This window comes from Trypanosoma brucei, chromosome 10, assembly GCF_000002445.2.
Source record: "Trypanosoma brucei brucei TREU927 chromosome 10, whole genome shotgun sequence".
Taxonomy (NCBI): Eukaryota; Euglenozoa; class Kinetoplastea; order Trypanosomatida; family Trypanosomatidae; genus Trypanosoma; species Trypanosoma brucei.
The window spans coordinates 1,234,311-1,260,227 of NC_007283.1; the positions used below are offsets into that span (position 1 = coordinate 1,234,311).

A 25,917-nucleotide genomic window follows, 5' to 3' on the forward strand; every position below is an offset into this window, starting at 1 on the left:
TGTGAATCCTCTTTGTCCACTGGGGAAGGAGATTGAAGTCAGGGTTGCCTGGGGGGATGACTCAATGCGCGCCGTCGGATGAGCAAACTTATGTTTAGCGGCCCTTGTGGTGATTGCGTCAACCGGTGGGTCGACGGTAGTGGTGAGCTCAACTTCTGTTTTTGAGTTGCCGGAGCTCCGCCGCTGTGCCGGCAAAGGGGAAGGTTGGTACTGGTTAGCCCTCAGGGTACAGAGTTTGGTCTCAAATACACTGAAGGCGCCCCCTACTCGGCAGCCGCGCCTCTGAGCGCTGTTCGCCCGGATGAGTTGGTTCGTAGATGCTGCACTGGGCGCTGTGTAAAGCTCGTGGGGGGTTGGAATGGATGTGATAATCGCGTAGCAGTTTAGTGAGGATGGCGTCGACGGCGACGCCCTTTCGCATCCCTGAAGTCTTTAATATGTCTGTTCTTGTTCGACGAGGGGTTTGCTGCGGATCCCACCAAGAGTTGGTCTCGCAGTATTTTGGCCGCGGCTCTGCCCACGCTGGGTGAATTGCGCTTTGCCTGGTTTCCCCCGCCAGAGCGGGGTACAGTGGCCGGGCTGCGCGTGTGGGGTGCCGTCATTGCTGAGTGTGTCGGTGTTGTGCCCGCCCCGTTCCTGTTGCGTTAAGCAGGATTGGGCCCGGTGGGGGTTTGGTGACTCCAACCGAAGCGTCGGCATGTGGATGCGCCCCATCGTTTCTGGTGGCTGACATGTTTGGTTTCGTCGTATTGGGCCCAGGGTTATAGTGGGCGACAGGGTCTGGCTTGCGTAACCCGTCGCTTTTTCTTGTTGGCAGTTGGTGCCTTTTATTCGACGGTGGTGGCGTTTTCTGGAAATCGGTCCCCGTTCTGGGGTTCTGTCGTTGAAGGACTCCTTGTACTTACCATATTATGATATGCATTTTGTTTGCCACCGTATGGCTTCGTTTTCTGTTTGCGTCCCTAACAGAGCAGGTGGTATCGTGGATACCGGCGGTGCGAGGGGTTGTGCATGTTATGGCGGGCTTTGCACGACGAGCCTTGAATCCACCTTTTTTAATTATTTCAGTTCGGATTGCAGGTGATGTGCTTGCCCACACCCTGCAATTTGTTTAAAGTTTAATGGCAGTGCCGATGCCATTTTTGTCTTGGCGTATGCTAGGCGCGTGAGTTGTAGATGTCTAAGAAAATAGTGTTGATATAGCCCTCTGTTTTTTGTTTAAGTGGTGATGTTATTGTTTTTCTTTAATCTTCCTGGTGTTGTTTAGTGCAAAGCTAGGTGCAATGGAGGATATGGGCGACTTGGCGAAGGGCAACTTGGCTTCGTCCAAGTGGCTTGGCACTTTCAGCCTCCTTTATGCCGAAGTGGTTGTTTCGTTTGCGAGTGCCATAGTTCTACTTGTTTTGACTGTTGTCCAGTTACTTTATCGAACCAGCTGGCGGGCCAGGAAGTTATGGAGAGTAGGAAACGAGGTGCGCTTCGATGGGGAGCGTTACCTCGCGAAACCGGAGGGCGACATTGGTCGGAAAATTTTGGAAAGGGGCATAAAATCGCATGAAAATGTTTACTTTGAGCGTCCCTCAGGCACACTTCCCCCAATTGTAGCGAATGACTGTGACGCTAGGGTAAATTGTCTCTCTATGATTGCGGAGACAAGGAAGATACTCTACAAGCAGTACGGGGAACCGGCGCGTTTAATGTCTATGCGTTGTTGTTTGTCGTGTATAGAAAATGTTTTGCCGTCGAGCCAAGCGGAGGATTTCCTTCGCATATATGAGTCTGTCCTTTACGGGCAGTATCGCGCGGATGGGGTTCCGGAGGTGATTTCTGACGAAGAGATAAAGTTTTTGCACGTTTTTTACCACAATTCAATTCTCAAAGAGATTCAATGGTAGCGCGGTGTTAAAACGTGCCAGGGAACATGTTTAAAATATACCCTTCACTTGTATCAAACTGTCAAAAAATGTTGGCTGCTTTCAGTTTTAATATTTACCAATCGATAATAATATTTTCTCTCTTGCTGTCTATATTTGCATGCAACAATGCATTGAGGTTCGTGTATTTACATTTTTATGCGTATAGACCGTCACCCGTAAGGCAAGATGAGCATCACCATAAAGTTGACCAACGGTGATAAGAAGACTGTCGAAGTACCTGACCTAAGTATAACAGTTATCCAGTTTAAGGAACTTGCGGAGAACGCTGTTGAGATACCTGCAGCTGAGCAAAGAATTGTTTTGCGAGGAAAGGTTCTTAAGGATACAGATGTTCTCTCCGCGGTGGGCTTGGAGCACGGACAAGCTGTTCACATTGTGCGCGGACAACAGCCGAAAACTCAAGCAACATCCACGTCTGCACCCGTCCCAGGACCCTCAAACCCGCCTCACGTGGCGAGTAATTCGTACTCTACCGCGTCTAATGCTCCCATGAATTCAAATTCTGAGAGTTCCAACCCTTATATGCCGCTGGCGGGATATATGCCAACTTCACTGAGTGGGGGTGTAAACGCTGCGGGTATGGGAGGATCGTTCCCCCCGTTTTCCAGTGATGCTGCTGCGCAATTGATGCAGTCTCCGTTGTTTTCCCAAATGATGCGGGATATGTTGGGAAATCCCCAGTTTATGCAGACAATGATGCAATTTGCTGGAAACCAGTCAAGGGGCAATGATGCAGGAATGCAGCAACTGTTAAGCGACCCTCTCATGATGCAATACGTCATGCAGTTGGCGTCTAATCCGGAATTTTTGCAGGAGATGACGCGAATGGTGCCCGGAGGAGGCCCCCTTTCCGCCCCTCAAACTCCCTTTTTTGGACAGCCAATCCCGAACTTGACAGGGGCACCGCAAGGAGGTGGTTTGTCGCAACCTCAGGGAGACCCACGGGTTGTGTACCAATCCCAACTTCAACAGTTAAGGGATATGGGGTTTCCGAACGAAGAAGCGAATATTGCGGCATTGCAGCAAACCCAAGGTAATATTCACTTCGCGATCGAAAGGCTTTTAAATGGGTAAGCAGCAGAGGCCACTAGGTATATTTTGCGATTAGCTGAAACCGAGGCATTTCTTATGTTAAGTCTCTGTATTTAGCTATGATCTCACTATTTCCCTCTTTTCTTCGTTGGGTTGTGTACCTAGCGATGTTTTACCTCGACAATTCTCGGTCGAGGGGGCTAAGGCGGTTTCTACCCCTATCAATCTTTGAAAGAAGTTATGGGTGTCTCCTCCTACCTTCATTTATTGCAAGGTGGTTGCTACATAAAATTTTTATTTTTTGTCTCTGCTTTCCTCTTAAGTTCTTCAGGAAACGTTAGGTTGAAGGAGGAGATATGACAATGCTTGGGGCGTTAACCGGTCGACAACTTTCCTCTGGTCTTAAGGATCAGTTCGACCGCTATAATCGAATGGACATACTTGGAGAAGGAACGTATGGAGTTGTGTACCGTGCTGTTGACAGGGCAACGGGACAGATCGTCGCACTGAAGAAAGTGAGATTAGATCGCACCGATGAGGGAATACCTCAAACAGCTCTTCGGGAGGTATCTATTTTGCAAGAAATCCATCACCCCAACATTGTTAATCTTCTAGATGTTATATGTGCCGATGGGAAGCTTTACTTGATATTTGAGTATGTTGATCATGATCTCAAAAAGGCTCTCGAGAAGAGGGGTGGAGCATTCACGGGAACTACACTAAAAAAGATAATTTACCAGCTACTCGAGGGACTTTCGTTTTGTCATCGGCACCGCATTGTCCATCGAGACCTAAAACCAGCAAACATACTTGTCACCACGGATAATTCCGTTAAAATAGCAGACTTTGGATTGGCTCGCGCTTTCCAGATTCCGATGCACACTTACACTCACGAGGTTGTCACACTCTGGTATAGAGCGCCAGAGATTCTCCTCGGTGAAAAGCACTACACCCCGGCAGTGGATATGTGGAGCATTGGTTGTATTTTTGCTGAACTAGCTCGAGGTAAGGTACTCTTTCGTGGTGACAGTGAGATTGGACAGTTATTTGAGATTTTTCAGGTGCTTGGCACCCCAATGGATGCTGAGGGGTCGTGGTTGGGGGTGTCGTCTCTTCCAGACTATCGTGACGTCTTTCCAAAGTGGAGTGGAAAACCCCTCACTCAGGTGTTACCAGCGCTTGACGGTGATGCCGTTGATCTGCTTTCTCAGATGCTGAGGTATAACCCTGCTGAACGTATTTCAGCCAAGGCGGCGCTGCAACATCCATGGTTTAGTGATGCCATGTTTTAGATCATTATACATAATTAGACATCATTTGTTTTCGCTCGTTGTTCCAATCAGATTTTAGATGGCATGCTTTTTCTGTGCAGTTGAGAGCCCAGTAGAGCGTTTTACATGCCCATCCTCGCCTAAGCAGGTATGTCTTATAAGAGGATGTGTCGGTCTTTGAGGGTCTTTTCCTTTCCTTAAAAGCTGTTCTGGACGTATTTGTTACAGTAGATCAACCTGTGCGTTCTATCTTCGATACTTTTTTCTGGAGGAAACAAGTACAATAACGAGGAGGGAAGAAAATAAAACTTGTTCTGTGCCCAATTCTCTTTCTCCCTTTATAAAAATCATCACTATCCTTTTATTTATCTCGATATTGTATTGCTATAATAATTGTTGTTGTTTTCATTTTCTGTCAGTTTTATTTAGCAGACTTGGTGCTTGGTGTCGGTGTGTTCTACAAGCGAGAGGAATGACAGCACTATCGAATGAAGAAATGTATGTAGCAAAAGCTGCCGTTGAAGAGAACAAAAGGCTGTATAAGCTCCTAAACGGGTTATCAAAAAGAGATGAAATTGTCGAAGAAAGTGCCGTTGCAAACAGCAATTACGGTATTTTTTCACTACAGCGGCGGAACGAAGTCCTAAAAAATGACATCAATGAGCTGGAGAATCAACTTGATGACTGCGATGTCGGATACACGGACACCGTGTTGGAATACAACCGATTAAAGGAGCGGCGAGGGCACTTACGCAATGAAACCCAAAGCTTGCGCAATATTTTGAGTCACCAGTTTCCAAAGGTACGAGAGGCTGAAAGACTTGAAATGGAGCGTAAAAAAATTAAGGAAACGAGTGAAGAGAAAAATGTGGAGGCAAAAGATGAAGCAAAGCGTTTGAAGGAGATGAAAGAAAAGGAAATGAGCCAAGTTAGTGTGCTGTTGAGAAAGGAGACCCACCTGCAGGAAAAGCTAGACAAAATGATACTGCCACTAGATACCACCGACCGCCAGGCGATCAGGTCAGCGATCAGTGCTGCTGACAGGACAATCCAGAGACTGAAAGTAGAGATTAACAAGTATCAATCCTTTCGCCAGCCACATCAAAGTACAAGGGCTGACGATGCGGACTGTGGTCTAGCAAAGCTAAGGGAGGAGTACTATGCACTTCGTGAGAAGTTAGATATGTTGCATCAAGATGCGAGTATGTGATTAGCGATTAGCGGTGCATTGATGTTCACTTGTTGCCGCGTTTCGATTTTTTTTTTGTGTGGGTATGCAGGCATACATATAATTATTGCTTACGCTGTCAATGTACATCCATCTACGTGGAGGTTCATCATCAGGGAGGGATTGCCCAGTAAAAATATATTTATGTATCTGTTTTGGCTGATTTTACTCGCTTTTTCTTTAGCTTCCAGGTTGATTTTGTCTATATACCTATTTTACTGTGCCTTTTCAATCCGTAGTCTGAGATGAGGAGGTTTTGTGATGTCGTCTTTTATCCGAACCGATTTTACCGATTGGCGTCGTCGGCTTTCTTAAAAAACATTGATAAGCTTCGAAATATCGGTATCAGCGCACACATTGACAGTGGAAAGACAACTGTCACTGAACGAATCCTTTTTTATACCGGTAGAATCGACAAAATCCACGAAGTTAAAGGGGGATCAGAGGTTGGTGCAACAATGGATTCGATGGAACTTGAAAAAGAAAGGGGGATAACAATCCGTTCCGCCGCAACACAGTGCAAATGGGGTGATCATTTGATTAATATAATAGACACCCCTGGACATGTCGATTTTACTATTGAAGTGGAACGTGCCCTTCGTGTCCTCGACGGTGCAGTGATGCTGATGTGCGGAGTCGGTGGTGTGCAGAGTCAGACCCTTACGGTGGACAGACAGATGAAGAGGTATGGTGTGCCCCGTGTTTGTTTTATCAATAAACTAGATCGTGACAATGCTAACCCTAGGCGTGCATTGGAAATGGCGAGGGAACGCTTGGGGGTGAATGCCGCATTTATTCATCTCAATATGGGAGTTGCACAAGACTTTGAAGGTGTTGTCGACGTCATAGAGTCCCGTGCTGTATACTTTGACGGTAAAAATGGGGAAAAGATCCGATTTGAGGATATACCAAGCTACATTGCCGATGACGTGGTGGCAACACGAAAGGAGCTTATATCAAGATTGGCTGACTGTGATGCCGAAATGGAAGATGTTTTCTTAAACGATGTGGAGCCTACAGCAGAGCAGATTCACTCAGCGATTCGGCGCACCACGATTGCAAACAAGTTTGTGCCTGTGTTAGTGGGTTCAGCCTACAAGAACAAAGGCATACAACTTCTTCTTGATGCCGTCTGTCGTTACCTACCTTCCCCAATGGAGAAGCCAAATTCGGGTTACTCGGTGACCAAGGTAAAGGACGATGAAGGTAACGTTGCCAACGTTAAGGGCGAGATCGTTCCTTTAGCGACTGATGACGAAAAACCTCTCGTGGCAGCTATATTTAAGCTTGAGGAAACGAAGAAAACCGGCCTTCTTAATTACATTCGTGTTTACCAGGGTAAAATGAGAAGGGAACATTTAATGAATGTTCGTAGCGGAAAAACGTTTCTTCCTCAGAAGCTGGTCCGTATGCACGCGAATTCCACCGATCAGATCGATGAAGTGAGGGCGGGTGACATATGCGCTATCCAGGGTGAAATCGATGCGTCATCTGGAGATACTATCGTGAAGGCAGGTGTGACGGCCGGTCAACTAATTACTTGTGAGGACATGTATGTACCACCACGTGTCATTTCCGCGTCAGTCAAAATCAACAATGACCGCGACAGTAGCAAGTTGAGAGAGCGAATGGGCGCATTCATGCGGGAGGACCCGACTTTCTGTTTTTATCGTAACACGGAAACAAATGAGGATATCGTCGAAGGCATGGGGGAACTTCATCTCGATATATACATTGAGCGCTTGAAGCGCGAGTATGATCTTGAAGTGGTGTTGGGCAAACCGACGGTCAACTATCGTGAAGTGATCACTGAGAGAAAGGAATTTGATTTCGTTTACAAAAGGCAAAGTGGTGGTGCAGGACAGTGGGCCCAACTGAAGGGATTCATCGATGTGCTACCCATTGATATGTCGGTGGAGAAAGGAGTGAAAAACAAGGTTACCGTAAAGTGTTCCAACGGGGATGTACGTGAGGCCTTACAAAAGTCTGTCGTCAAACAGCTGGAGAGGAAAATTTTTGTGAAGGGGGAGTTGATGGGCGCTCCTGTATGGGGCGTTCACTTTCACCTTAGCGGGGGTGCGATGCATGAGGTGGACTCGACAGACTTAGCATTCAGGAACGCAACTCAAGAGCTGTGGGAGACGCTCCTTCCTCAGTTAAAACCTACACTTGTTGAACCCTACATGGTTGTGGAGATTACAGTTCCATCGACTTGCATGACTGATGTGAGCACTGAGTTTGCAAAGCGTGAAGGCGTTGTTACAGAGACGACTATTAGCGGAACAGATGCTATAATTCGTGGAGAGACAGCTCTGGATACAATGTTTGGGTTCATTTCTGATCTCCGCAGACTTACAAAGGGTCAAGGGGATTTTGGCATGCAGTTTAAGGAGTACCGACCGATGCAGCAGTACAAAGCGCAATGTCGCATGGACGAGCGGAACAAAGACCTTGGTCGTAAGCTGTACAGGTTGAGTGGACAGTAAGTGCCTGATCTGTGGCGTTAATCACGACGAAAATAATAACAAATTATTCGTTTGTTAATCATTAGCTAGGGCAACGTCTTTTTTTTTTTTCAAAGCACGAAGTCGCGTGTTTACAGAGTTTTTTTTAGGTGGTAAAGGAACTGGACCTAATCTAATATACTGTCGTGGGGAGGCTGTTTTCTCCTCTGACAAAGTTCGGCGCTAAAGACGGTCTCTCTTACCCTCCTTCACACATCATGGAAGGAAGTCTACATCGGCTCTGTAATGATTTTGGGTTTGAGCAAGTAAGCCTAGTTTTTCATTTTTTTATCTTCGTAAAGCTACAGCTTCTCTGTAACCATTTGCTTCCTTCTATTGTGTCGCGTCGTGTACGTTCTGTTTTGCCCTTACTCTTATGACCGGTATCGTGTGAGATGTCTGTATTCGTGTCGAGGTTTCTGTGCATGTGTGTTAGATAGCGGTGCCATCTTTCTTTAGTAGTTATCACCGTAGATAATGTGTCTGGTATCGTTGAAAGTCCTCAGTAAATCTCCACATCTAGTGGAGAGGAACTACTGATATTGTTCGCACCGCAATTTCTTTTGGGAGGGGTGTCCTCCATCGCAGGTTTTGGAGGAGATGGTTCCCCGCTTGCTACACCCCTTGCGGATGTGGGCGAACTGACAATGCCAGATACACCCACCTCAGTGGGGCGACGCCCGGTTGTCGTTATGGTTTCCCCCTCTCACACTCGGTTGCTGCTGGGGTTTGAAGGCAATCTTGCAACAGGGTGTGCGCTTATTTACGTTTCTTGCGAGGGGAAGTTTGAGTCTGACAGGAAGCTCACCCGGTGGTTCTCACAGGGACGAGGTGCAAGTTCATTTGTGGAGGGAAAATAGCCTTGGTTTCGCGTAGATGGGCTATGCATTGGCTGGGAGTACACTCTCGATACCGTTTGTACTTTACCGACGCTACTTGGGCGGCTCTCCCATCCCTTGTGTAGTGTCATTTATTCGCGGCACTGCGGAATGGATATTAGTTTGGCATGCTTTCACATATCAGGGGTGACAACGGGAGTATCGCTTCGGTTTAACGTGGTGACCTCTCCGCTGACCCTATGATGGTACTCGATGCGGTTTGGCGAAAGGCGCGGCACACCAACAGGTGCGGCAGTCTGTGAAAAAACGCTATTTTTTTTGATCACCGTAGTAAGCTTGTGATACATTAAGATGGAGTTTCAGGGGAGGTTTTTGCTGGGGTAAAGGTTTTTCTTATGGTGAAACATTTTCTCTCGGGTTGGCTTCAAATTCGTAGTTCTCCAACTACTGTTCGGTGGTTTACAAAATTGTTTTACAGGAATGCGGGTACATTGTTCACTTGTCGTAAAAAAAAAAAAAAACTGTCGTGCTTGCTGGTTGCATCGGGGATTTGTGCCTTGATTCTCTTCAGAGCGGTTGAGTGCGAGCATGAGCACGGAGACCTATGCCACCAAAACGTATGCATACAGGCGACATGTTGATAGTCCTCTGAGAAATCAAAGTTAGCAACACTTACCACGGAGTAGGTGTAAAAAGAATAATAGCAGATGGACGCGGTTGCCATTTGCATTTTCGTTCAACGTCTGCAAATAGCAGTTAACAATAAGCTTCTTTTTTTTTTTCACTTTCCAGGTTCAAAATAGCCCCTTGAATTGCATGCTCCTGCAGCTTGAAGTTCCCGTGTATTTTCTGAGGGCGAGACATTTATAACGTAAAAGTGGTATTATTTTCAGATACATCGCCTCTTTCCCTCTATCTCTCTCTCTCTCTGGCGGACGTTTATTTTTGTTTTATACACACCTCCAGTGGTAATTTGTTTTTCTTGTATTCTCTGCGTGCTGAGGTTCCACTTTGTTCCATTCCATGTTATAGAGTAGTGTGAACTCAAATGTGTGAGGGAAATAAGAGCTGTCTGATTATCTTCTGTGTGTGTGTTTGTGTGTTTGTGTTTGTTCGGGAAGTTCACGTGCAGAAGTTTATGTGTTACATTATTTTAATATTACCTCCTTGGGTATCGGCACCTCAACCTCGGCATGTGCCTCGTGTGTTGTGTTGCATCTGTTATACTTTGCTGTTGTTGCCCCGTCGGATATACGTAATCTCTTCTTCTTTCGGTGTGATGGATTTGAACTTGGTTAAGTAAGAAACGACAATTGGGAGAAATAGTTGTGACTGACGGAAACCCTGGCAGGACAGGGAACAAGGGACATTCTTCAGTAAAAAAAAAACTACTTGGTTAATAACATGGAGGAGGAGAGTCACGCGTTGAAGGATCCCTGGTTTGTGAGTTACATCCCTCAACTCACGACAGAGATAGTAAAGAATAATTACGAAGGGGACTGGAATTTGGCTAAGGAGGCTTTACAACAACCTTTGGATTATGTGCGTACAGTGGAGGAGTTCTGGTCCACCTTAAATTCGTTGCCGAAGCTTCATCAGTTGGAAAGCAGCAGCACCTTTGTGTTTGCTCGTAACAACGTTGACGCTAGCTACGAGGCATTTCCTAACGGTACACGAATTATTGTTGACATCCGCAAAGCAGCGATGGCTGAGAAGGCGACAGCAGTGATTCTGAGTAGTGTAATAGGTGAATCTGTGTCACAGGAGGTGTGTGGAGGGAAACCGATATGTGATGTGTTGAGGCTCTCATCGCGACCAAACAAAGAGTCACCAGAATTGGTGCGGCTCGAGGTGTGGCTTAGCGATCAGACATACGGCAAGGCTGTGTTGGCGTACGTTCGGAAAGCCTTGAATGATGTGGGAATGAGCCAACCTCACGTTATTTTTGGCGAATCGTTGTTTGAAAAGGAGAAGAAAAAAAAGGGAAAATAAGTTTCGACACAGGTGATGTGATTGTAGTTCGTTATGTAGGGTGCGATCCCTGAAGACGCATATTTGCATGTTTGATTGCTGGGGCAGCAGCTTGTTGCACGGATCAAATGTCACCCGGGATGCGAATTAGATAATGGGATCGACCTCTACCACATAGTAGCTGTTGCAGCTGTTACAGCCAGAAACAACTACTTGGTCCTGTTTTCACTCATTCCTCCTTTCAAGCTGGTTTCTAGTGCGACTGTAAACGAAATGGGAATTGCCATTTGGGTGTACCGCAAGTGGGCACGGTCGTCACCGTCTCTGCGCACGAATTTGTTGTGGCTGCCGTGTCCCTAGGCAATTTTTTCCTATTTTGTGGAGGCTGCTGCCGGTAACAGAGGGACCGGAGGAAGGACGCTATCTTGCAGTTTATGCTTGTCATTCCCTTTTTCTTTAATCTATGCGTTTGAAATCCTGTACGGCAGGTGCTGTTTGGTGGTCAATGTGTGACTATGGTGGGTGTTATATCTGGTGTCTATGCAGGTGAGTAATATCGCGGGGAAGAGGAGGATGGATATCAGAGTGATAGGGGTGAATAAGCTATACCAGGGGATCGAGTGGGCAGAGGAGCCCACGTGGGTTTTGTAATTGTTAGTGTTAGTATTGCAGCCGACTTCGTTAATTGTACAGGTGGTGCCACATCTGAATGTTTGGTAAGGGTACTTGTCCGTGATTTGTTGACAACAGTTGTTCACGTCCCTCTTTCTTTATTTGATATAACTGTGGAATTGGGGACTTTCGTGCACCTCGTGTATGCATGATGCTATATTTTTGTTGCTTACTATGTACTTGCTTATTATTGGACAAAGGAAGCATGCTGGTTTTCGTCAAGTTGGCTGGCGGTAAGACAACCGCTGTACAAACGGCCGCCGACGACACCGTGGCGAGCGTCAGGGCGAAGGCAGGTCTAGGTGAGAATGATCTCCTCTTCTACGGCGGTGAGTGCCTGTGCGACGGTGCATTGCTGTGCGACTACGCGCTGAAGCGGGAGAGCACCATCCAGGCGATGCTCCCGGTTGAGGGTGGTAAGGGCAAGAAAAAGAAGAAGAAGGTTTTCACGAAGCCGAAGAAACCCATTCACCGTCACAAACTCGAGAAGATGCGTGCGTTGAAGTACTTCAAAGTCACGGAGAACGACGACGGCTCATTCAAGGTGGAACGCACGCGTGACGAGTGTCCGAACCCGAACTGTGGCGCTGGCGTCTTCATGGCGCAGCACAAGGGACGAAAGTACTGTGGTAAGTGTCACCTGACGTACACCATGAAGTAATTCCGAAAAGCAGCTTCAGTGCTCCCTCCTGTTACTTTATATTCATTTTGGTTTCTCTCTCTATATAGCACTCTTAATGCTGGATATTTGTTGTATTGCCCTTCAGACCTTTCCACAAGGTGGAGGGGGGACAGGTGTTATTTTGGAAACGTCGCTCCTTTTCTACCACTTGTCAATGCTGATCTCTTTCCCGTTTCAAAAAAATTTCGAATCGTTAACAAACAAACAAACAAAACGTAGCTTGCCCCTTTTGAATTATACGTGTTGTTGTTGCCTTCGCGTCGGTTGTCCACAGCAATGGGTTTGGAGGATATTGATGTAGATGACCCACCTCTCACGACGTCTGCGACACCACAGACCCAGAAGCAATGCTCATCAACTTTGCCTAACCCGCCTGTTACCAATGTTGTCAAGGGTGCCTCAGCGCCCGTCGATCTCGTCGATTTGTTTGGTGATTTAAATGTTTCAACTGCTACCCCTGTGGTGGTAACGGCGGCGACTGTGGGGGCCGCAACCAACAGCAAGAACCAGGCACATTATGCTGGAAATACCGCCGACGATGATTTTGAGTGGGTTACTGCGAAACCAAGTGTAGCGCCACCATTGGCACCGAAGAGTTATCAGGGAAATGCTGGAACCTCTAACGACCCCCTTGATAGCTTTTTCTCTCAGGCCGTTCCCACCCCCGCCGCTACAGAGACTGCAAAACCTCCCGACTCTTCTAATGATCTGTTCGACTTCTCGGAGCCGGTTGAACGCGTTAAGTACACAAATGAGAACACCTTACTAGAGGCTTTCGCAAATCAAGGCAAAGCAAATCAGGGTGGTGGGAGTAAGGGACCGACACTCGCTGACCTTAGCAAAGGGTCTTCCGACAATGTGGTGAAGGCTCGCTTGTTAAAGTTGATGAATTACTACGATGTTCTTGGAGTTACGCCTGATGCCACAGAGGCCGTTATACGTCAGAGGTTTAAGAAGAAAGCACTTGAACTCCATCCTGATCGCGTCGGGCGGGACCAGACACCAGAAGAAGTGGAGTTGTTCAAAGTGATGACGAAGGCACACGAGGTTCTTACAGATCCAGAAGAACGGGCGAAGTATGATGCTCAGCTTTTGGGTGGTGTGCCGAGCGGTAGCCCCGATTCTGATTGGTTCTTTCCACCGAGTTGAGTGTAATATACCCTCTTTGTTTTGTGCTTGCTTCATTTTTTTTTTTGGTATGTAGCGCGAGTGGATAAACTCATATTAGCGGTCACCGTGTATGGTACGCGACGCGGTTGAGTACATACATGTTTCTTTTGCGAATGCATGGTTTCCTGTATCTCCCACTCTTCATGTTTCTTGGTGTGCGCGTGTGTCCGTGTTCTTTACACCGCCGTGATCGACTGTCTACTTGTTGGTCCGCAGCAGACGTCCAGTGAGGACGAGGCCTCCGCCTGAGGCATTCCACGAAATCACGGTGTAGAGAAAACGTTTGAGTGCGCATTTATTAATATGTACCAAAAAAAATGTTTGGTTGCTCTGTGATAATAGAAGGAAAGAGATGATGGCGTGACTCACTTCCTCGTGGTACGCTTGTGCAGGTTATCGGGGTTTGTGGGTGTTAAACAGTTGGTGTTAGGATGAGGTGAGTTATGGGAACGGGCTTGCTCACTTGGTGTTGGTGGCCATTTGCACCCCCCTTTTTTAAAGAAAAGGAATGCGGTGGCGGGTCGCCGTTGTTTGTTGTTTTCGTGAATCAATTGATTAAAATTCCTTTTCCCCCTTGTGGTTTCAACAACTAATTTCAGAAGTAGTGTTCCAAAGAGGAAGTTGCGTCACAGTCTTCATTAACGCCAAAACCGAAGAAAATGATCCGCCGTAGTTGTGCCCTGTTAAGCTCGTCATGGAGGGATCATGGCATCAGTTATCTCAAGTATCTGAACGTTTGCACCGAGACACTCCACAGCACCGTAAAGGAGTCACGACGTGCCAAATATGAGCGTTGGTCAAAACCATGCTATACGGCGCAGCGACCCGATGGAGCTGGTGGACAGGAAACCATCGACAAGGTTCCCATCCACACCAAGGATTACTGAGAACTCTTTGATCTCAGGAACGTAGCGGAGAACATCTGTTCATCATGTGTAGGGACGAAGGAACTAGCGAACTGAAAATTAAAGCTGTTAGGGGGTGTTGAACAGTGCGGAACCTGGTTGAGCCAAATTACAGGGGAGTAGTCCCCGCAAAGCGGGTCGTGGTTCGGTGCGTTGAGCTGCTGATCGGCGTGCAGAGGTGTTTGTGGCATGTGGACAGTTATGGCGTTTTCGTTTTTGCACGCTTGCAATTTATTTCAACGTCGCCTGTGTTCTATCGTGGTAGATTTCTTTGTTTTTTTTCGAGGGTGATGTGGCGGAAACGTGTATGTGGGGTTTTCTGTCGTCTTTCCCGTCATCTTTTCTATTTTATTCAAATATTTTGAACTGTTTTTTTTTTTAGAAATTAGGCGCGACGTGCTTACCGGACGCTAGTTCGGCTTGCTGAGAGTGCAAGGGTAGGCACATCTAGCCCTATGCCGTGGTATTTAAGCACTTTCAGGGTTTCGTTCTGCGCCATTTACTCGTACTTTGCGTACGCCCAGATGCGATGGATCGTAGATGCTGAGGAGCGCTACCGCCGCTCTTTAACGTGGAAACCTGCAGTTGGGACAATATATGATCACAAGATAGTTATGAAACGTGGAGGTTCGAGTCATGTGCAGTATCGATTTGATGTCGACGGCAAGGAGTACCTCGGGGACCGCTTTCGCAGCGGTGGTGTTCACAAAGAGGAGATGGTTTCAAACCCAGCGCTACTCGGTGCCGGTACGCAACTGGTCGTGTACTATAACCCTTCGGATCCTAGTGAGAGCGCTATCAAACTTCAAACAGACCGTGCTGCAGAGTCTGCATTTTTAGTGGGCATAACTATTTCACTGCTCGTGGCGTATCGGTCGGTACGTTGTGAGACAATACTGCCCAATATGTTCTACAGCTTCTTGGCTGTGAACAGACGACTTGGAGGCATCACCGGCCTGCGTGAGGCCAGAACCCACTCCAAGCAAAAAATGAAATATGGAAAAGGAACAGGGGCCATTTGACAGGAGGTAATTTGATATCAGGTTTCTCAGGGGGGAAACGTCTTTGCAATACAGTTGTGCCAGGATGCACTTGAGTGGACATAGTTAGCTTGGTTCATACTACCCCGTGGCACCAACTTGCTCATCTGTTTAGGTTCGCTTGTCAAAAAGAAGTGTCCAAGGGGTTGCTTGTTCTCTCACTTTCCCCCCATCCGTTGATGTTACATGCATGTAGGCTTGTGTCCATTTCCCCCCGTTTGATTCTTTTGTTGCAGCGGTGACACTAGAGGCGAGACAACAGTAGTGACAAGTGTCAAATACGTGGGTAAAAGTTGGCTAAATCTTCTAGATTGCCTGGCTAGTTTGATTTTCTTTAAGTGTAGAAGTATTCAGTAAATTTAGACCCTGGCCCTAACCCTAATCCACTTCTGCGTGTGTGTTTGTGTGAGCGACATTCAGTGGGTACGCAGCAACGGCAACATGGCGGAACCTCGGTCTTCCAGTAGTAAGATGCCGAGCGGTGCCAAGAGCAATCGTGCTGGCATCGAGTTCGATGTTTCCGAATTTATGCAGTCAATGGAGTGCTCAGAGAATCATTTGGTGATGGGTATTGATGAAGCAGGGAGGGGGCCTGTCGTCGGGCCGATGGTCTATACCGGCGCGATGATTGCCCTGCATGAGCACGATAGGTTGGTTGACTACTGCGGCGCGAATGACAGCAAAGTCTTGAATGAGGACCAGAGGAAAAGCGTTGTTAGCAAGCTCCACGAACTCGCCACGTTCCGTACATTTACGGTAGTAGTCACGCCAGACGAAATAGCCGCAGCTATGACAGGTGCACACGGTACCAACTTGAACACGCTTAGCCATCAAACAGCTATTTCCATAATATCCAAGTTGACACTCGAGGGAATGGGGATGCTGACTGCGGCCTATGTTGACACGGTGGGGCCGCCTGAGTCCTATCAGCAGAAACTTTCGGGTCGCTTCCCGCACCTTCGCGTGACAGTGGCGAAGAAGGCGGAGATAAAGTTCCCCATCGTAGCAGCTGCTTCGGTTGTGGCGAAGGTGGAGCGTGACAGTCACATTGAACGTCTCGGCATTGATGTTGGCAGCGGGTATCCCAGTGACCCAAAAGTAATGATGTGGGTGCGCTCACATGTTCACCGCTTTTTTGTTATGCCGCGCGAATGCAACTTTGTGCGCCTTTCATGGGCCCCCGTCACACAACTTGCTAACGATCCCGAAACCTGCATCCCTATCGTCTTCGAGGAGGACACCACACCCAAAAAAGAGCGGAAGCAATCCAAATGTTCTGGTGATGGTAAGAAACAGAAACTGCTCAGCTTTGTCAAGCCAGCCCCCCGTCGCCATTTTGTATACACACATCTGTTGAAGCTGAGGACCATTGCGGGCATCCGAGACACCCATCATACAGCTTTGTCGCGGGAAGTCCCTTAGACACCCCTGACGCATCCATCATTTCTTGGAAAGAAAGTAAAAGAAAACGAGAAGAAAACAACGTGCAGTGTATAAAGTTCTTGAAAACAGCAGCTTCTGCTGTCTTCACAGGACGGAAACACAACTGTCAAACACCTATGCAGGATGTCCCTCTGGTGTGTTTCATAGAAACAATTTTGCGGCAGGAAATGTTCGATGAGGTGGAGGGACGAATATTTGTCCTTTTTGGTAATAACAAGAGTTCTACACGCACAGGCATACGTAATACATCGGTGTGAAAAACAATCATTTGTTCAGTTGGACGCTGTTTTGCGTACTAACTGGGTTGTTTTATCGTGTTTTTCTCCTATCCCAACATTTTGGTGCGGAGACCGTCTTCACGTTTGATCAGACTCAATCCTTCACGTTTTCTTTTCACTGCGTGCATTTATGCATCATTTCAGTCCATACTGTCTCATTAACATGATACTGGCTCACCTAGGAGGACGATCCCTGTGGTACAGTGAAAAGGATTATCTCCTCTCGCTTTTTAAAATTTTTTAGAACTGTCAAGGAAAGGTATTGAAAAGCCGTTGAAAAGCGTGCTTGACAGCCGAGGGGAGGCAAGAAAGAGCGGAACGAAAGAACGAAACTTCAGCTTTGAGCGCGTCGTTACGTTAAGAAGTTAGGGAAATGTTGGGCAACAAAGTCGTGTCTTCGCCACTGGTAGCCGCTCTTGTGGCGTTAGCTGTACGCTTGCTTGCTCACAATTTTTCCCATCATATTCATCTCCCATATCACTTTGGCATTACAACATCCAAAACTGGTTCGGAGATTTGGAAGGAGGCCGTATTTTGGAAGCAGCAGTTTGGGGTTGTTCCTGCCTTTCTAACAACAGTGGGGCCATGGTTCATGGAGTATATTCCTCCTGCATCGTCTGATGCTTATGTAATATTTTTGTGCTTATGTGATGCACTGACGGTTTATATTGTTTCCCGCTGGCCTTCCGCTAAGCCGCAGCTGACTTATGCTTTGTTTGTCCTGAACCCCATCATGGCTTTGTTGCCCATGTTGGAGTCACTCGCTCCCCTAGAGCACGTACTTCTTGCGGTCATCTTGGAGTGCTGCAGAAAGCGGCGGATTCACCCCTGGCTTATTTTCGCTGCGCGCCTTCTTGCACCGTTGTTGGGGTTCCATTTCATTGCCATAATTGTTGCATTATGGTATCCCGTCGGAACGCCGTGCCCCAAGATTGCACTTGTAGGTGTTGCACTCTGTACTGCTTGTATAGGAGGGTGCGGAATGCTATATCTCCGCTGGTGGGGTGAACATGTGGAGCGGACGTCCCTTTACTCTCCGCCTGATAATGGCGTGATGTGGTACGTACGGCTTCTCATTATGGCCGCGTTCCACCGCAGTATGGAGGTTGGTCAAATTGAGCTGCCAGCAGTCTTAACACTCATCTTTTCTACTGGAGTGCCCTGTGAGAAAGAGGCAGCAGCAGAAACCATGAAAGATGGGGGTGCAATCCCCGGTGACAGGCGGCTGTTGGTTACACTTCTAGCGATTTGTTTTAGCAAGCTGTTCTGCGAGCATGTGATTCTTGCAGACTACATGATCACTGTGTTTTTCTTGTATTCGTTGCTTGAGGTGAAAGGGAGAGGTGGGTTTAAGTCTATGCTTGACCGCGTACGGGGGCTCAACATTTTCCTCCCCATCTGCACGCTTCTGCTCGGTGTACCATTGCAGTATGCATTCTACACTGGTTGGGTAATGTGGGACATGGCAAACCCCAATTGGGTTTTCTTCCCTCAGGTGGCCTTCGTCACAGGTGGTGGTCTCTTCCTCCTCGCCTTTGTCAATTCTCTTGTAGATGCCATGAAGGAGGAATGCGTGGCTGGCATTACCAAAGAAAAGCAGGCTTGATGACCTTTCCTCTCTTTTTTTTTTACTTCAAGTTCCTTGCCACTTTTTCATTTGTTGGTCACCGGACCTCTTCGGTTCGTTTTTAATACCTTTTTGTTTTAACTTTGGAGGCGAGTGTGGGCGGCTGCCGTGTATATGCGCCCTGTGGCTTCTCTGTGTTTGTCAGTGGTGGTTCTCAGTAAAGAGGAGGTGACCTGTTGAAGTGGAAGCGGTATTCCTAATAGACTTCAACCGCCATTAACACTGATATTCCCGGTTCGATATGCACTCAGACAATATTCTCACTGCTAAATACGCACAAGATTGTGGGGGAAAGAAGGTGGACACGTGTGCGTGTGTATGAGTATGGGGGAGTGTCGCCGCATGCCAAGGGGTGGTGCCATGTGTGGCGAAAACGAAAGAAATAAGTGGAATAATAATGGTGAGAGGTAATTGAAAAATCGACAACGTGTACAAGCGGACTTCGTACCTGCACTTGCGGAGTGTTGGGAGAGGGAGTGTGTACATCTCTGCGTGTCACTGCCTCTTTGTTTTTTCATGTGTGTGCTCTCCTTCCCTTCCCGTGATTACGGAATTAAACAAAAAAAACAAACAATGATAGTCAAGCTATTCAGAACAGGTAAATCGAAAGAACAACTAATCCTTCGTATTGCTAAATGGGTCGCAGGCATGGAGTTATTCGTGGCTTCATATTCGTCCTCTTTCTGCTGCTATGTGCCACAGCCGCCGCGAACGTAAGCAGAGAGGAACAAAGTCACGCACGGGAAGGGGGAGGGGCGCAGGCAACTGCTGAGCCTTCCTTTTCCCTCCTTTCCGTTTGTAAGCAAGAGGCACATAAGCTATGTCCGCGTCAGGAGCATGCGCCTCTCAAGTGCCTTCTTCACCACTTCGCAAGCTCGAGGTCGGGTCCAGGCATAAACGAAGCAAGAAACCTCGCATCGGCGAATCCTCTCCGGCGCTCGTATCGCAACACCGCATTCTTCAATAGGGAATGCGCCGCTTGGCTGCGGGCGCGCGAGGAGTGTGTTTCTTTCGTCAGACGCGCCGGATATTGCCGTGATGACGAGACGGCACGCGAATGCCTCCGACGTATCCCCCAGCATGTGCTTCGTCCCAGCTGCCGTAACAGCGCGTATTACAACAGCGTTTTACTCTATGGAAAGATGAAGCAACAACAACAACAAGAGAGCGTATCACAAGACTCATCCGCCTAACACCACATGAGGGAGGAACGCGGTCACGCAGAAGGTTACAATTCTTTTTTTTGTTTTATCATTTTTTTTTCTTTTTTTAAAATCCGTTTTTGTTGTTTATGTTAAGTGTACAGTAACGGTCTCCTAACATCGAGTGTGGAGTGCCGTCTTCCCCCTTCTTTGTCTTTTTTTCTTTTATTTTATTGAGCTTTTGGCGTGTCGGGGGCGGTGTGTGTGTGTGTGTGTGTGTGTGTTTCCCCGCCCATGAGTGTGTGCAGGTTGGGTAGAAGATAGTGGAAAAGGGAAGGTGCATGTTTATGTGCGTAGAGAGAAGGGAATAGAAAGAAAGAAAGAAAAAAGGAAAACGGCAAGAGAGGGAGGGATGAGGTAAATGGAAGTAAGGGGAGGGGGAGGAGGCAGAGCGTTGCAACCATATTTGCGGCAATTAGAACTTCATTGTATAAAACTGTTTAACGGCAACAACAACAACAACAACAATAGCAGCGAAAGTAAAACAATAAAAAAAGAAAAGAAGAAAAAACAACAAAGAAACAAAAGAACAAGAAAACTTTCAACTTTGTTTTTTTTTTCCCCCCCCGTTGCTGTTCTTACTTCCCTTTCTGCTTTTCTCCATCTTTTTCCGTACTGTCTTCGCATGTGGCAGATGTGTGTGGGTACTGGGTGCTCGGCAACTTAGATGTGGAAAAAAAAAGAGGCTAAATAATCAATGAAAAGAATATTAAAAAAGAAAAATAATTGGGATTGAGCAAACAAGAAAAAAAAACACACATATACAAAAAATAATAAAGAAGAAAAGGGGTAAAGGTGAATTTTATATTTTGGTATGCGAACGTTCTTCTAAACATCACATAAGGCAACAGCGAGCAGTTAGGGGAAAAGGTAAGAACAGTAACCTTTTTTCTATTATTTTTAAAAATTTTCTTTCTTTTTTCGTTTACGCTTTGCTTCCCGTAATTGGTTTTTCTCTAATTTTGTTTTGGAGATTGGTTATGCGTGTTTGCAGTGGCAGCTGGTCGGGAGATTAATGCGCATGTATGTGTTGCGGGCATGCACTGGAACGTATGTGACTACAGGAGTTTTGCAGCACGTTTAAACTTTTGTCAGCTGCCCTTTCGTTGAGGCATGTGTTCTTTTTTGTTTTTTTTGTCTTTTTTTTAAATTTCCCTTCCCCCATTTGTGTCGGCAGTTTTAATGATACGGTTTGCGGGGAAGGATAGAGATATGGGCGAAATCCTTTAGCTTTACCTCCTTCTTCTCACTTTTTCCCTTTTCCACTTTTCTCCCCTCACTGTTAAACCAAAATGCGGTATAGGCGCTGACGATTATGAATCTCCTTCCGCAGCCGACATCGTTCTTGATGCAAGAGAGGTATGTAAACATTTTTTAAAATTATTTTGCGAGAACAAGTGCGGGTTTCTTTCTTTTTTTTTTTTTGATATTTACCCCTGGAGAGTGGGAGGGTAGAGAAGGGAAGAAGAAAGGGATTTCGTGTTAAAGCAACGTGAGTTGTTTTGTTTTGTTTTTTTTTTACTTTTTCTCGTTATGCACCAATTATCCGTGTTTAGAGGAAATGTGTATTATACTACGGTACTGTTGTAGAGGTTGAGTAGTAGTGGCTCACCTATTTTCCATTTTTTTTTCTTTCCGTTTTAAAAAAATAAAATTTACATGTTTTATTGGTTGGTGTATTGTACTCCTTGTTTTTGAGGGAGAGATGTTACATAAGCCCAGTAAGTGGCCAAAGGTGTTTGAAAATGTGATTGTGAGGACCGTTCAATTATAGGCAGCTAGAGGTGTCACTTGCCTTTTTTTTTCTTTTAAATTTAAGTGGTGCGCACGATTTTTTTCCTTTCTTGTTCATTTTTATTTTCTTTCTTTTTTGTTTTACTATTATTATTATTGTTGTTGTTGCTGAAACCGGTTACCACTTCCGCTGTTGCCACTCCCTCTACCCTTTCGGTGTTTTTTTCATTTTCTGATCCTTCCCTTTATATATTAATATAGTCTGTCACTGTTATTGTGTTGTTTTTCCTTTTGGCCTTTTCCGCTTTCACTTCCCGGCCGTTCCTTTTACTACTTTTGCTTCTATCGTATCATTCTTTTAAAACTATGTTTGTATTTGTGGTGTGTCCACGAATACGAGTAATAGGGCAGAGGACTGATTCCATGTACCTACCACTTTTGAATGCCGCCTTCTCTTTCTCTTTCTCTCTCTCTCTCTTTCTCTTTGTTTTCCTTTTTTTTTACTTTCATCATTTCGATATATCTTCCGTCGTGTTTGTTTTTTTTCGTTTATCTCATTCCTTATTTTCCCCATTTACTCACCTTTGTTGCTCCCTTAAATTTTTTTCTTTTCTTTTCGATCCCCGTCGGTACATATTTTCTTTTTCATATATGTTTTGCTTGACTGTTACGTATTCAGAAAGCATGTTACACGTTTCTTTGCTCCAGCCATCACGCGATGCGGAAGGGGGAAAGTCCATATCTAAGAGCTGCCTTCTCTTCTCTTCTCTTTTATTTTTTTTTAAATAATATATTTTGACTTTACCACTGCTCCATTTCCTCATTACTGCTATAACTCTGATGACACTCATTATATTTGATGCAGTGCTCAGTCCCGTCTCTGAAGGAAAGGTGTGTGGGGGGAAACCGGAAAAAAAAAACTGTATTTTGTGTAGTCATGCGGGTGCGTTCACTCCTTTTGTGCATTCGTAGGGACCCCTTGCAGCGGGCTGTCGATGTGGCATATGCTTCCGGTATGCTTTTAGGTTCAGGCAGTAGCAGAGGCACAACACATTTCTCAGAAACTACTGCCTTCACATCATCAAACTTTGCGGCTGACCTGAGAGGCGGACGGGTGGGACTTGCAGGTGATGGGGGGACAAAATGTGACGACAGGAACGGAGAGCTCGTGCGTGGGCGAATCCAATTTGCCTCACGATGCGCGGAGGGACCATTTGTTGGTGCATCGCCAACTGTGACGTCATGCGCCCACATTGAAGGTGTTGTGCGACAGGTGGAGTGTGGTTATGTAGGAGGGGATCGGGTGCTTCAATTTATTATCGAGGTTGAAGAGGTACCCGCCAGTGGAGGCACTCCAATGCGTCTTCCCTTAGCGGTCCGTTGGCGGCCAGGAAGTGAAGTTGCTCAGAATCGTATGGATGAGTGGCAAAAGGAAATGGAGCGACTGGTCGGGCGGCGGGTGCTGGCCAGTGGCCGGTTGCAGGTGGAGGAATGCTTTGATTCGGGAAGTAGGCGTTTGTACAAGACTCCTTCTCTGGTGCTCCCCGCTACGTCGACTGTTGAGATGATTTCTTTGCAGGAGTTGGAGTGTTAATGAATTTGAATATGTCTCGTGGCTTTTTTTGTCGCATAAAAATGATCCATGATCTCTTCTTTCCTTTGTTTCGTTCTTTTTGTTTGTTGTGAGTTTCGGGCGGTCTCCTTCATTAATTAGGGCTAAACGTCTGGTGGTTCCTTTTCTATCTTTTTTTTTTAAAATTCGCATTTACTCCCGTATACCCTTTCAATCGTTTACTCACACCATGTTTTAACCACTACTTTGCCTCTTTCCTCCTTGTGTAAGTAGTACTAACTTTGTGTTTGCCGATCCCTAGAGTGATTGCACCTTGAGAACTGGTGGCAGCAGAGTTGTGGATTACAACTGGTCTAGTGAAGTGAAAGTCTACCATATTGAGTGAGGGAAGCTTTTACTAAAAAAAAAAAAGGCCACGTGATCGACTTGTAATCAACCGCTTTTGAAAGGACGCGCGTGCAATAATAAGGGGGTTCGTATTCTGTTTTTTTTTCACCAGGCACTCCGTTGGATGCTAGCTCTTACATCACGCCGGTTGCTGCTGCAGCAAACATTTATGCGATGCTGTAAGAGTGTAAACAGTGTGACCCTTGTTGGCGTCGTTCATGATATTCAGAGCGGCTTTGTATATGAAGATGCCGTCACGCAGTTTACACTAACAACGACGAGCATTGACACGACACATCCAACTCAGGAGGTTGTCGTCGAGAAGGACCACCACACGATCCGCTGCTTCGGCGAGCTCTTCTCAGCGGAAGTGAAACAAAAGGTAAAGGAGGGAAATGTAGTGTGTGTGAATGGGAGGCTTCGTCTTAGCCCCCAACTTGAGCCTTCCTGCAACAAACACTTTTACTTTCCATACATTCAGGTTCAGCCACCTCATGGCCAGGTGGCGGTCATCCATGGCGACAGGCGGACGGTTCCCGCGGCAGTGAACCCTGCGGTGGAGGATATAAAGTCGGAAAAGGAGGGCTCTGGTGGTGACCAAAGTGGTGTGCCATCGTAATGCCCTTGTGTTTCCGCAGTGTGAAGGAACTGTGATGGTTTTCTTCCTCACAGATGTGGAGGTTTCGTGAAGTGAATGGATTGGTGGGGAAATCGCTTTCCTCTGCTTTGTTTCGCGCTTCGGCGATCTTCGGTGTGTTTGGAATGCCGGCGTTGTCAACTAAATTAATGGTGTGTGACTTTGTGGTGCTTCGGTTGGTGAGTTTAATCGCAGGTCTCTGTGTTTCTATTTGCTCGTTTTTTTTTTCTGCCAGTCCAGAGTTTGAACTGTAACGAACGTCGTGGGCAGTTGTCGTGACATTTCCCCCTTTTCACCTTTTTCCCCCTTTTCTTTTTTTTTTAAATGATATAATCTCTCTTTCTCTCTTTGTTGTTTCGACTTCCTTGTTTTCTCCCTCAGACGGGAGTGAGAAAGACCAAGGGTCGAGAGCATAAATACTTTCTTTCAGGATCTTAGGGGGTAAAATGATCCTTAAGGAAGAGACCGTACTGCGCAAGACGAACGCAGAAAACTTAGCTGCGGTGCGTAACCTCAACTTATGGGGTGAAGGTCTTACGGACGTGTCTATAGTTTCTCGGTTACCGAGAATAGAGGTACTCGCTCTCGCCGCGAACAAACTCACCACGTTGAGCCCATTCGCTGCCTGCACGCAGCTGGAAGAACTATATCTGAGGCGGAACAACGTTGCATCGATGTTGGAGATTAAATATCTTCGTCATTTACCCAAGCTACATACACTATGGCTCATGGATAATCCATGCGCTCGGCACCCGCATTACCGTCAAATTGTTATACTGTGCTGTCGCCACCTCCGTCACCTAGATGAGACAGAGGTATCAGAAAAAGAGCGTGCGGAGGCCGAAAAGTTACTTCCCGAGGGCATGCTGCAGGAAATGCTGGAGAGCGAGTCCGCTGAAGCTGCTGTTGGTACGGCTAACAAGGCTCAACTCCAGAACCGGACTCCGGTGAGTGAGCGGAAACAACCAATGGGAGAGGTGGTTCAGGGAGGCGCAATTCACGAGACTGGTGCTGGGAGGGAAAGAGGGCATCGAGTAACATCGAGTGACACAAGTGGACGAGGTCCGAGTAGCGCCCCTGAACGCCGCCAGGGTTCTGCGGACGATGGACTGGCGCAAACTGCAGTGCAGGTCCAGCGGGCCATGTTCAGTTCGATCATGGCGCTTGTTCCGGAGCTTGCAGTGCAAACAATTGAGGCCTTACAGAAGGAACTGGCGGAGGAACTGTGCAGGCGGGGGAAACGACTTCCCCCTGTAGTGCGGGACCGAACATGAGATACGCTACGCCACATATGGTTTGTTCTCGTAGCGCTCGCCCCCTTCTTGTCTTTGTTGCTGTAAACGTTTGTGACCATGCGGTGTTTGGGGCGTGCGGTGCAAAGTGGGTTGAGCGTGCACTGGTCAGTGACTACGGATATTCCACATTTGGTCTTTACTGTTCCCAGTGATTGACGTGGAGGAAAAAGCGTGAGGTCGCTCCTTCCATGTGCTCCCTCTTTTTCTTTGCCCATGTGCATCGAGTTATTTGCCCTCCTGTACTTCTCTCCTTCACGCGCGCAACCAAGCGATTACTTTCACAACAACTGAATTGTGTCGTGCTCAGCTTCCATCGTGATGGAAGAGAAGATTGGTGCTTCATACGTATCACATTTATTTTCTGTTCCAAATTCTTATATGCATATTTTTTGACACCTTGAAGAACCATAGTGCTCCACTGAGCGTAGGAAATATTACATAGAACCAATCCGCTTTAAGTTTTGTCCAAGGAAGGAGAAACGCGGCAACG

General features: G+C 46.7%; 16 protein-coding genes across 16 annotated transcripts, besides 8 other annotated features; all 16 read left to right on the plus strand.

Annotated features, from left to right (window-relative positions):
- Nucleotides 1–1,283: 1,283 nt before the first annotated feature.
- Tb10.70.2230 (hypothetical protein, conserved) lies at nt 1,284–1,895 on the plus strand (the record flags this gene model as incomplete). The annotated part of the gene is made up of 1 exon (XM_817651.1): nt 1,284–1,895. One exon carries the CDS (start codon nt 1,284–1,286, stop codon nt 1,893–1,895), a length of 612 nt encoding a protein of 203 aa, XP_822744.1.
- A 207-nt stretch (nt 1,896–2,102) lies between these two features.
- Nucleotides 2,103–3,011, plus strand: Tb10.70.2220 (ubiquitin-like protein DSK2, putative; the record flags this gene model as incomplete). Its single annotated transcript, XM_817652.1, has 1 exon — nt 2,103–3,011. One exon carries the CDS (start codon nt 2,103–2,105, stop codon nt 3,009–3,011), a length of 909 nt encoding a protein of 302 aa, XP_822745.1.
- Nucleotides 3,012–3,325: 314 nt separating this feature from the next.
- Nucleotides 3,326–4,261, plus strand: Tb10.70.2210 (cell division-related protein kinase 2; the record flags this gene model as incomplete). Its single annotated transcript, XM_817653.1, has 1 exon — nt 3,326–4,261. The coding sequence occupies one exon, from the start codon at nt 3,326–3,328 to the stop codon at nt 4,259–4,261; it is 936 nt and encodes a 311-aa protein (XP_822746.1).
- A 451-nt stretch (nt 4,262–4,712) lies between these two features.
- Nucleotides 4,713–5,450, plus strand: Tb10.70.2200 (hypothetical protein, conserved; the record flags this gene model as incomplete). The annotated part of the gene is made up of 1 exon (XM_817654.1): nt 4,713–5,450. One exon carries the CDS (start codon nt 4,713–4,715, stop codon nt 5,448–5,450), a length of 738 nt encoding a protein of 245 aa, XP_822747.1.
- A 263-nt stretch (nt 5,451–5,713) lies between these two features.
- Nucleotides 5,714–7,954, plus strand: Tb10.70.2190 (mitochondrial elongation factor G; the record flags this gene model as incomplete). Its single annotated transcript, XM_817655.1, has 1 exon — nt 5,714–7,954. One exon carries the CDS (start codon nt 5,714–5,716, stop codon nt 7,952–7,954), a length of 2,241 nt encoding a protein of 746 aa, XP_822748.1.
- Nucleotides 7,955–10,215: 2,261 nt separating this feature from the next.
- Tb10.70.2180 (hypothetical protein, conserved) lies at nt 10,216–10,803 on the plus strand (the record flags this gene model as incomplete). Its single annotated transcript, XM_817656.1, has 1 exon — nt 10,216–10,803. One exon carries the CDS (start codon nt 10,216–10,218, stop codon nt 10,801–10,803), a length of 588 nt encoding a protein of 195 aa, XP_822749.1.
- Nucleotides 10,804–11,659: 856 nt separating this feature from the next.
- Tb10.70.2170 (ubiquitin/ribosomal protein S27a, putative) lies at nt 11,660–12,115 on the plus strand (the record flags this gene model as incomplete). Its single annotated transcript, XM_817657.1, has 1 exon — nt 11,660–12,115. The coding sequence occupies one exon, from the start codon at nt 11,660–11,662 to the stop codon at nt 12,113–12,115; it is 456 nt and encodes a 151-aa protein (XP_822750.1).
- Nucleotides 12,116–12,412: 297 nt separating this feature from the next.
- On the plus strand, nt 12,413–13,285 carry Tb10.70.2160 (chaperone protein DnaJ; the record flags this gene model as incomplete). Its single annotated transcript, XM_817658.1, has 1 exon — nt 12,413–13,285. The coding sequence occupies one exon, from the start codon at nt 12,413–12,415 to the stop codon at nt 13,283–13,285; it is 873 nt and encodes a 290-aa protein (XP_822751.1).
- Nucleotides 13,286–13,965: 680 nt separating this feature from the next.
- Nucleotides 13,966–14,193, plus strand: Tb10.70.2155 (hypothetical protein, conserved; the record flags this gene model as incomplete). Its single annotated transcript, XM_817659.1, has 1 exon — nt 13,966–14,193. One exon carries the CDS (start codon nt 13,966–13,968, stop codon nt 14,191–14,193), a length of 228 nt encoding a protein of 75 aa, XP_822752.1.
- Nucleotides 14,194–14,666: 473 nt separating this feature from the next.
- Tb10.70.2150 (hypothetical protein, conserved) lies at nt 14,667–15,233 on the plus strand (the record flags this gene model as incomplete). The annotated part of the gene is made up of 1 exon (XM_817660.1): nt 14,667–15,233. The coding sequence occupies one exon, from the start codon at nt 14,667–14,669 to the stop codon at nt 15,231–15,233; it is 567 nt and encodes a 188-aa protein (XP_822753.1).
- A 459-nt stretch (nt 15,234–15,692) lies between these two features.
- On the plus strand, nt 15,693–16,673 carry Tb10.70.2140 (ribonuclease H, putative; the record flags this gene model as incomplete). Its single annotated transcript, XM_817661.1, has 1 exon — nt 15,693–16,673. The coding sequence occupies one exon, from the start codon at nt 15,693–15,695 to the stop codon at nt 16,671–16,673; it is 981 nt and encodes a 326-aa protein (XP_822754.1).
- A 672-nt stretch (nt 16,674–17,345) lies between these two features.
- Tb10.70.2130 (hypothetical protein, conserved) lies at nt 17,346–18,578 on the plus strand (the record flags this gene model as incomplete). Its single annotated transcript, XM_817662.1, has 1 exon — nt 17,346–18,578. One exon carries the CDS (start codon nt 17,346–17,348, stop codon nt 18,576–18,578), a length of 1,233 nt encoding a protein of 410 aa, XP_822755.1.
- Nucleotides 18,579–19,234: 656 nt separating this feature from the next.
- Tb10.70.2120 (hypothetical protein, conserved) lies at nt 19,235–19,792 on the plus strand (the record flags this gene model as incomplete). The annotated part of the gene is made up of 1 exon (XM_817663.1): nt 19,235–19,792. One exon carries the CDS (start codon nt 19,235–19,237, stop codon nt 19,790–19,792), a length of 558 nt encoding a protein of 185 aa, XP_822756.1.
- Nucleotides 19,793–19,833: 41 nt separating this feature from the next.
- Nucleotides 19,834–19,870: a sequence feature (T-rich).
- A 129-nt stretch (nt 19,871–19,999) lies between these two features.
- Nucleotides 20,000–20,025: a microsatellite.
- An 85-nt stretch (nt 20,026–20,110) lies between these two features.
- Nucleotides 20,111–20,135: a microsatellite.
- A 108-nt stretch (nt 20,136–20,243) lies between these two features.
- Nucleotides 20,244–20,274: a microsatellite.
- A 2-nt stretch (nt 20,275–20,276) lies between these two features.
- Nucleotides 20,277–20,339: a sequence feature (A-rich).
- Nucleotides 20,340–21,632: 1,293 nt separating this feature from the next.
- Nucleotides 21,633–21,702: a sequence feature (T-rich).
- Nucleotides 21,703–21,986: 284 nt separating this feature from the next.
- Nucleotides 21,987–22,019: a microsatellite.
- A 285-nt stretch (nt 22,020–22,304) lies between these two features.
- Nucleotides 22,305–22,332: a sequence feature (AT_rich).
- A 140-nt stretch (nt 22,333–22,472) lies between these two features.
- Nucleotides 22,473–23,129, plus strand: Tb10.70.2100 (RNA editing complex protein; the record flags this gene model as incomplete). The annotated part of the gene is made up of 1 exon (XM_817664.1): nt 22,473–23,129. One exon carries the CDS (start codon nt 22,473–22,475, stop codon nt 23,127–23,129), a length of 657 nt encoding a protein of 218 aa, XP_822757.1.
- Nucleotides 23,130–23,619: 490 nt separating this feature from the next.
- On the plus strand, nt 23,620–24,114 carry Tb10.70.2090 (MP18 RNA editing complex protein; the record flags this gene model as incomplete). Its single annotated transcript, XM_817665.1, has 1 exon — nt 23,620–24,114. One exon carries the CDS (start codon nt 23,620–23,622, stop codon nt 24,112–24,114), a length of 495 nt encoding a protein of 164 aa, XP_822758.1.
- Nucleotides 24,115–24,578: 464 nt separating this feature from the next.
- On the plus strand, nt 24,579–25,406 carry Tb10.70.2080 (hypothetical protein, conserved; the record flags this gene model as incomplete). Its single annotated transcript, XM_817666.1, has 1 exon — nt 24,579–25,406. The coding sequence occupies one exon, from the start codon at nt 24,579–24,581 to the stop codon at nt 25,404–25,406; it is 828 nt and encodes a 275-aa protein (XP_822759.1).
- Between the last annotated feature and the right edge of the window lie 511 nt (nt 25,407–25,917).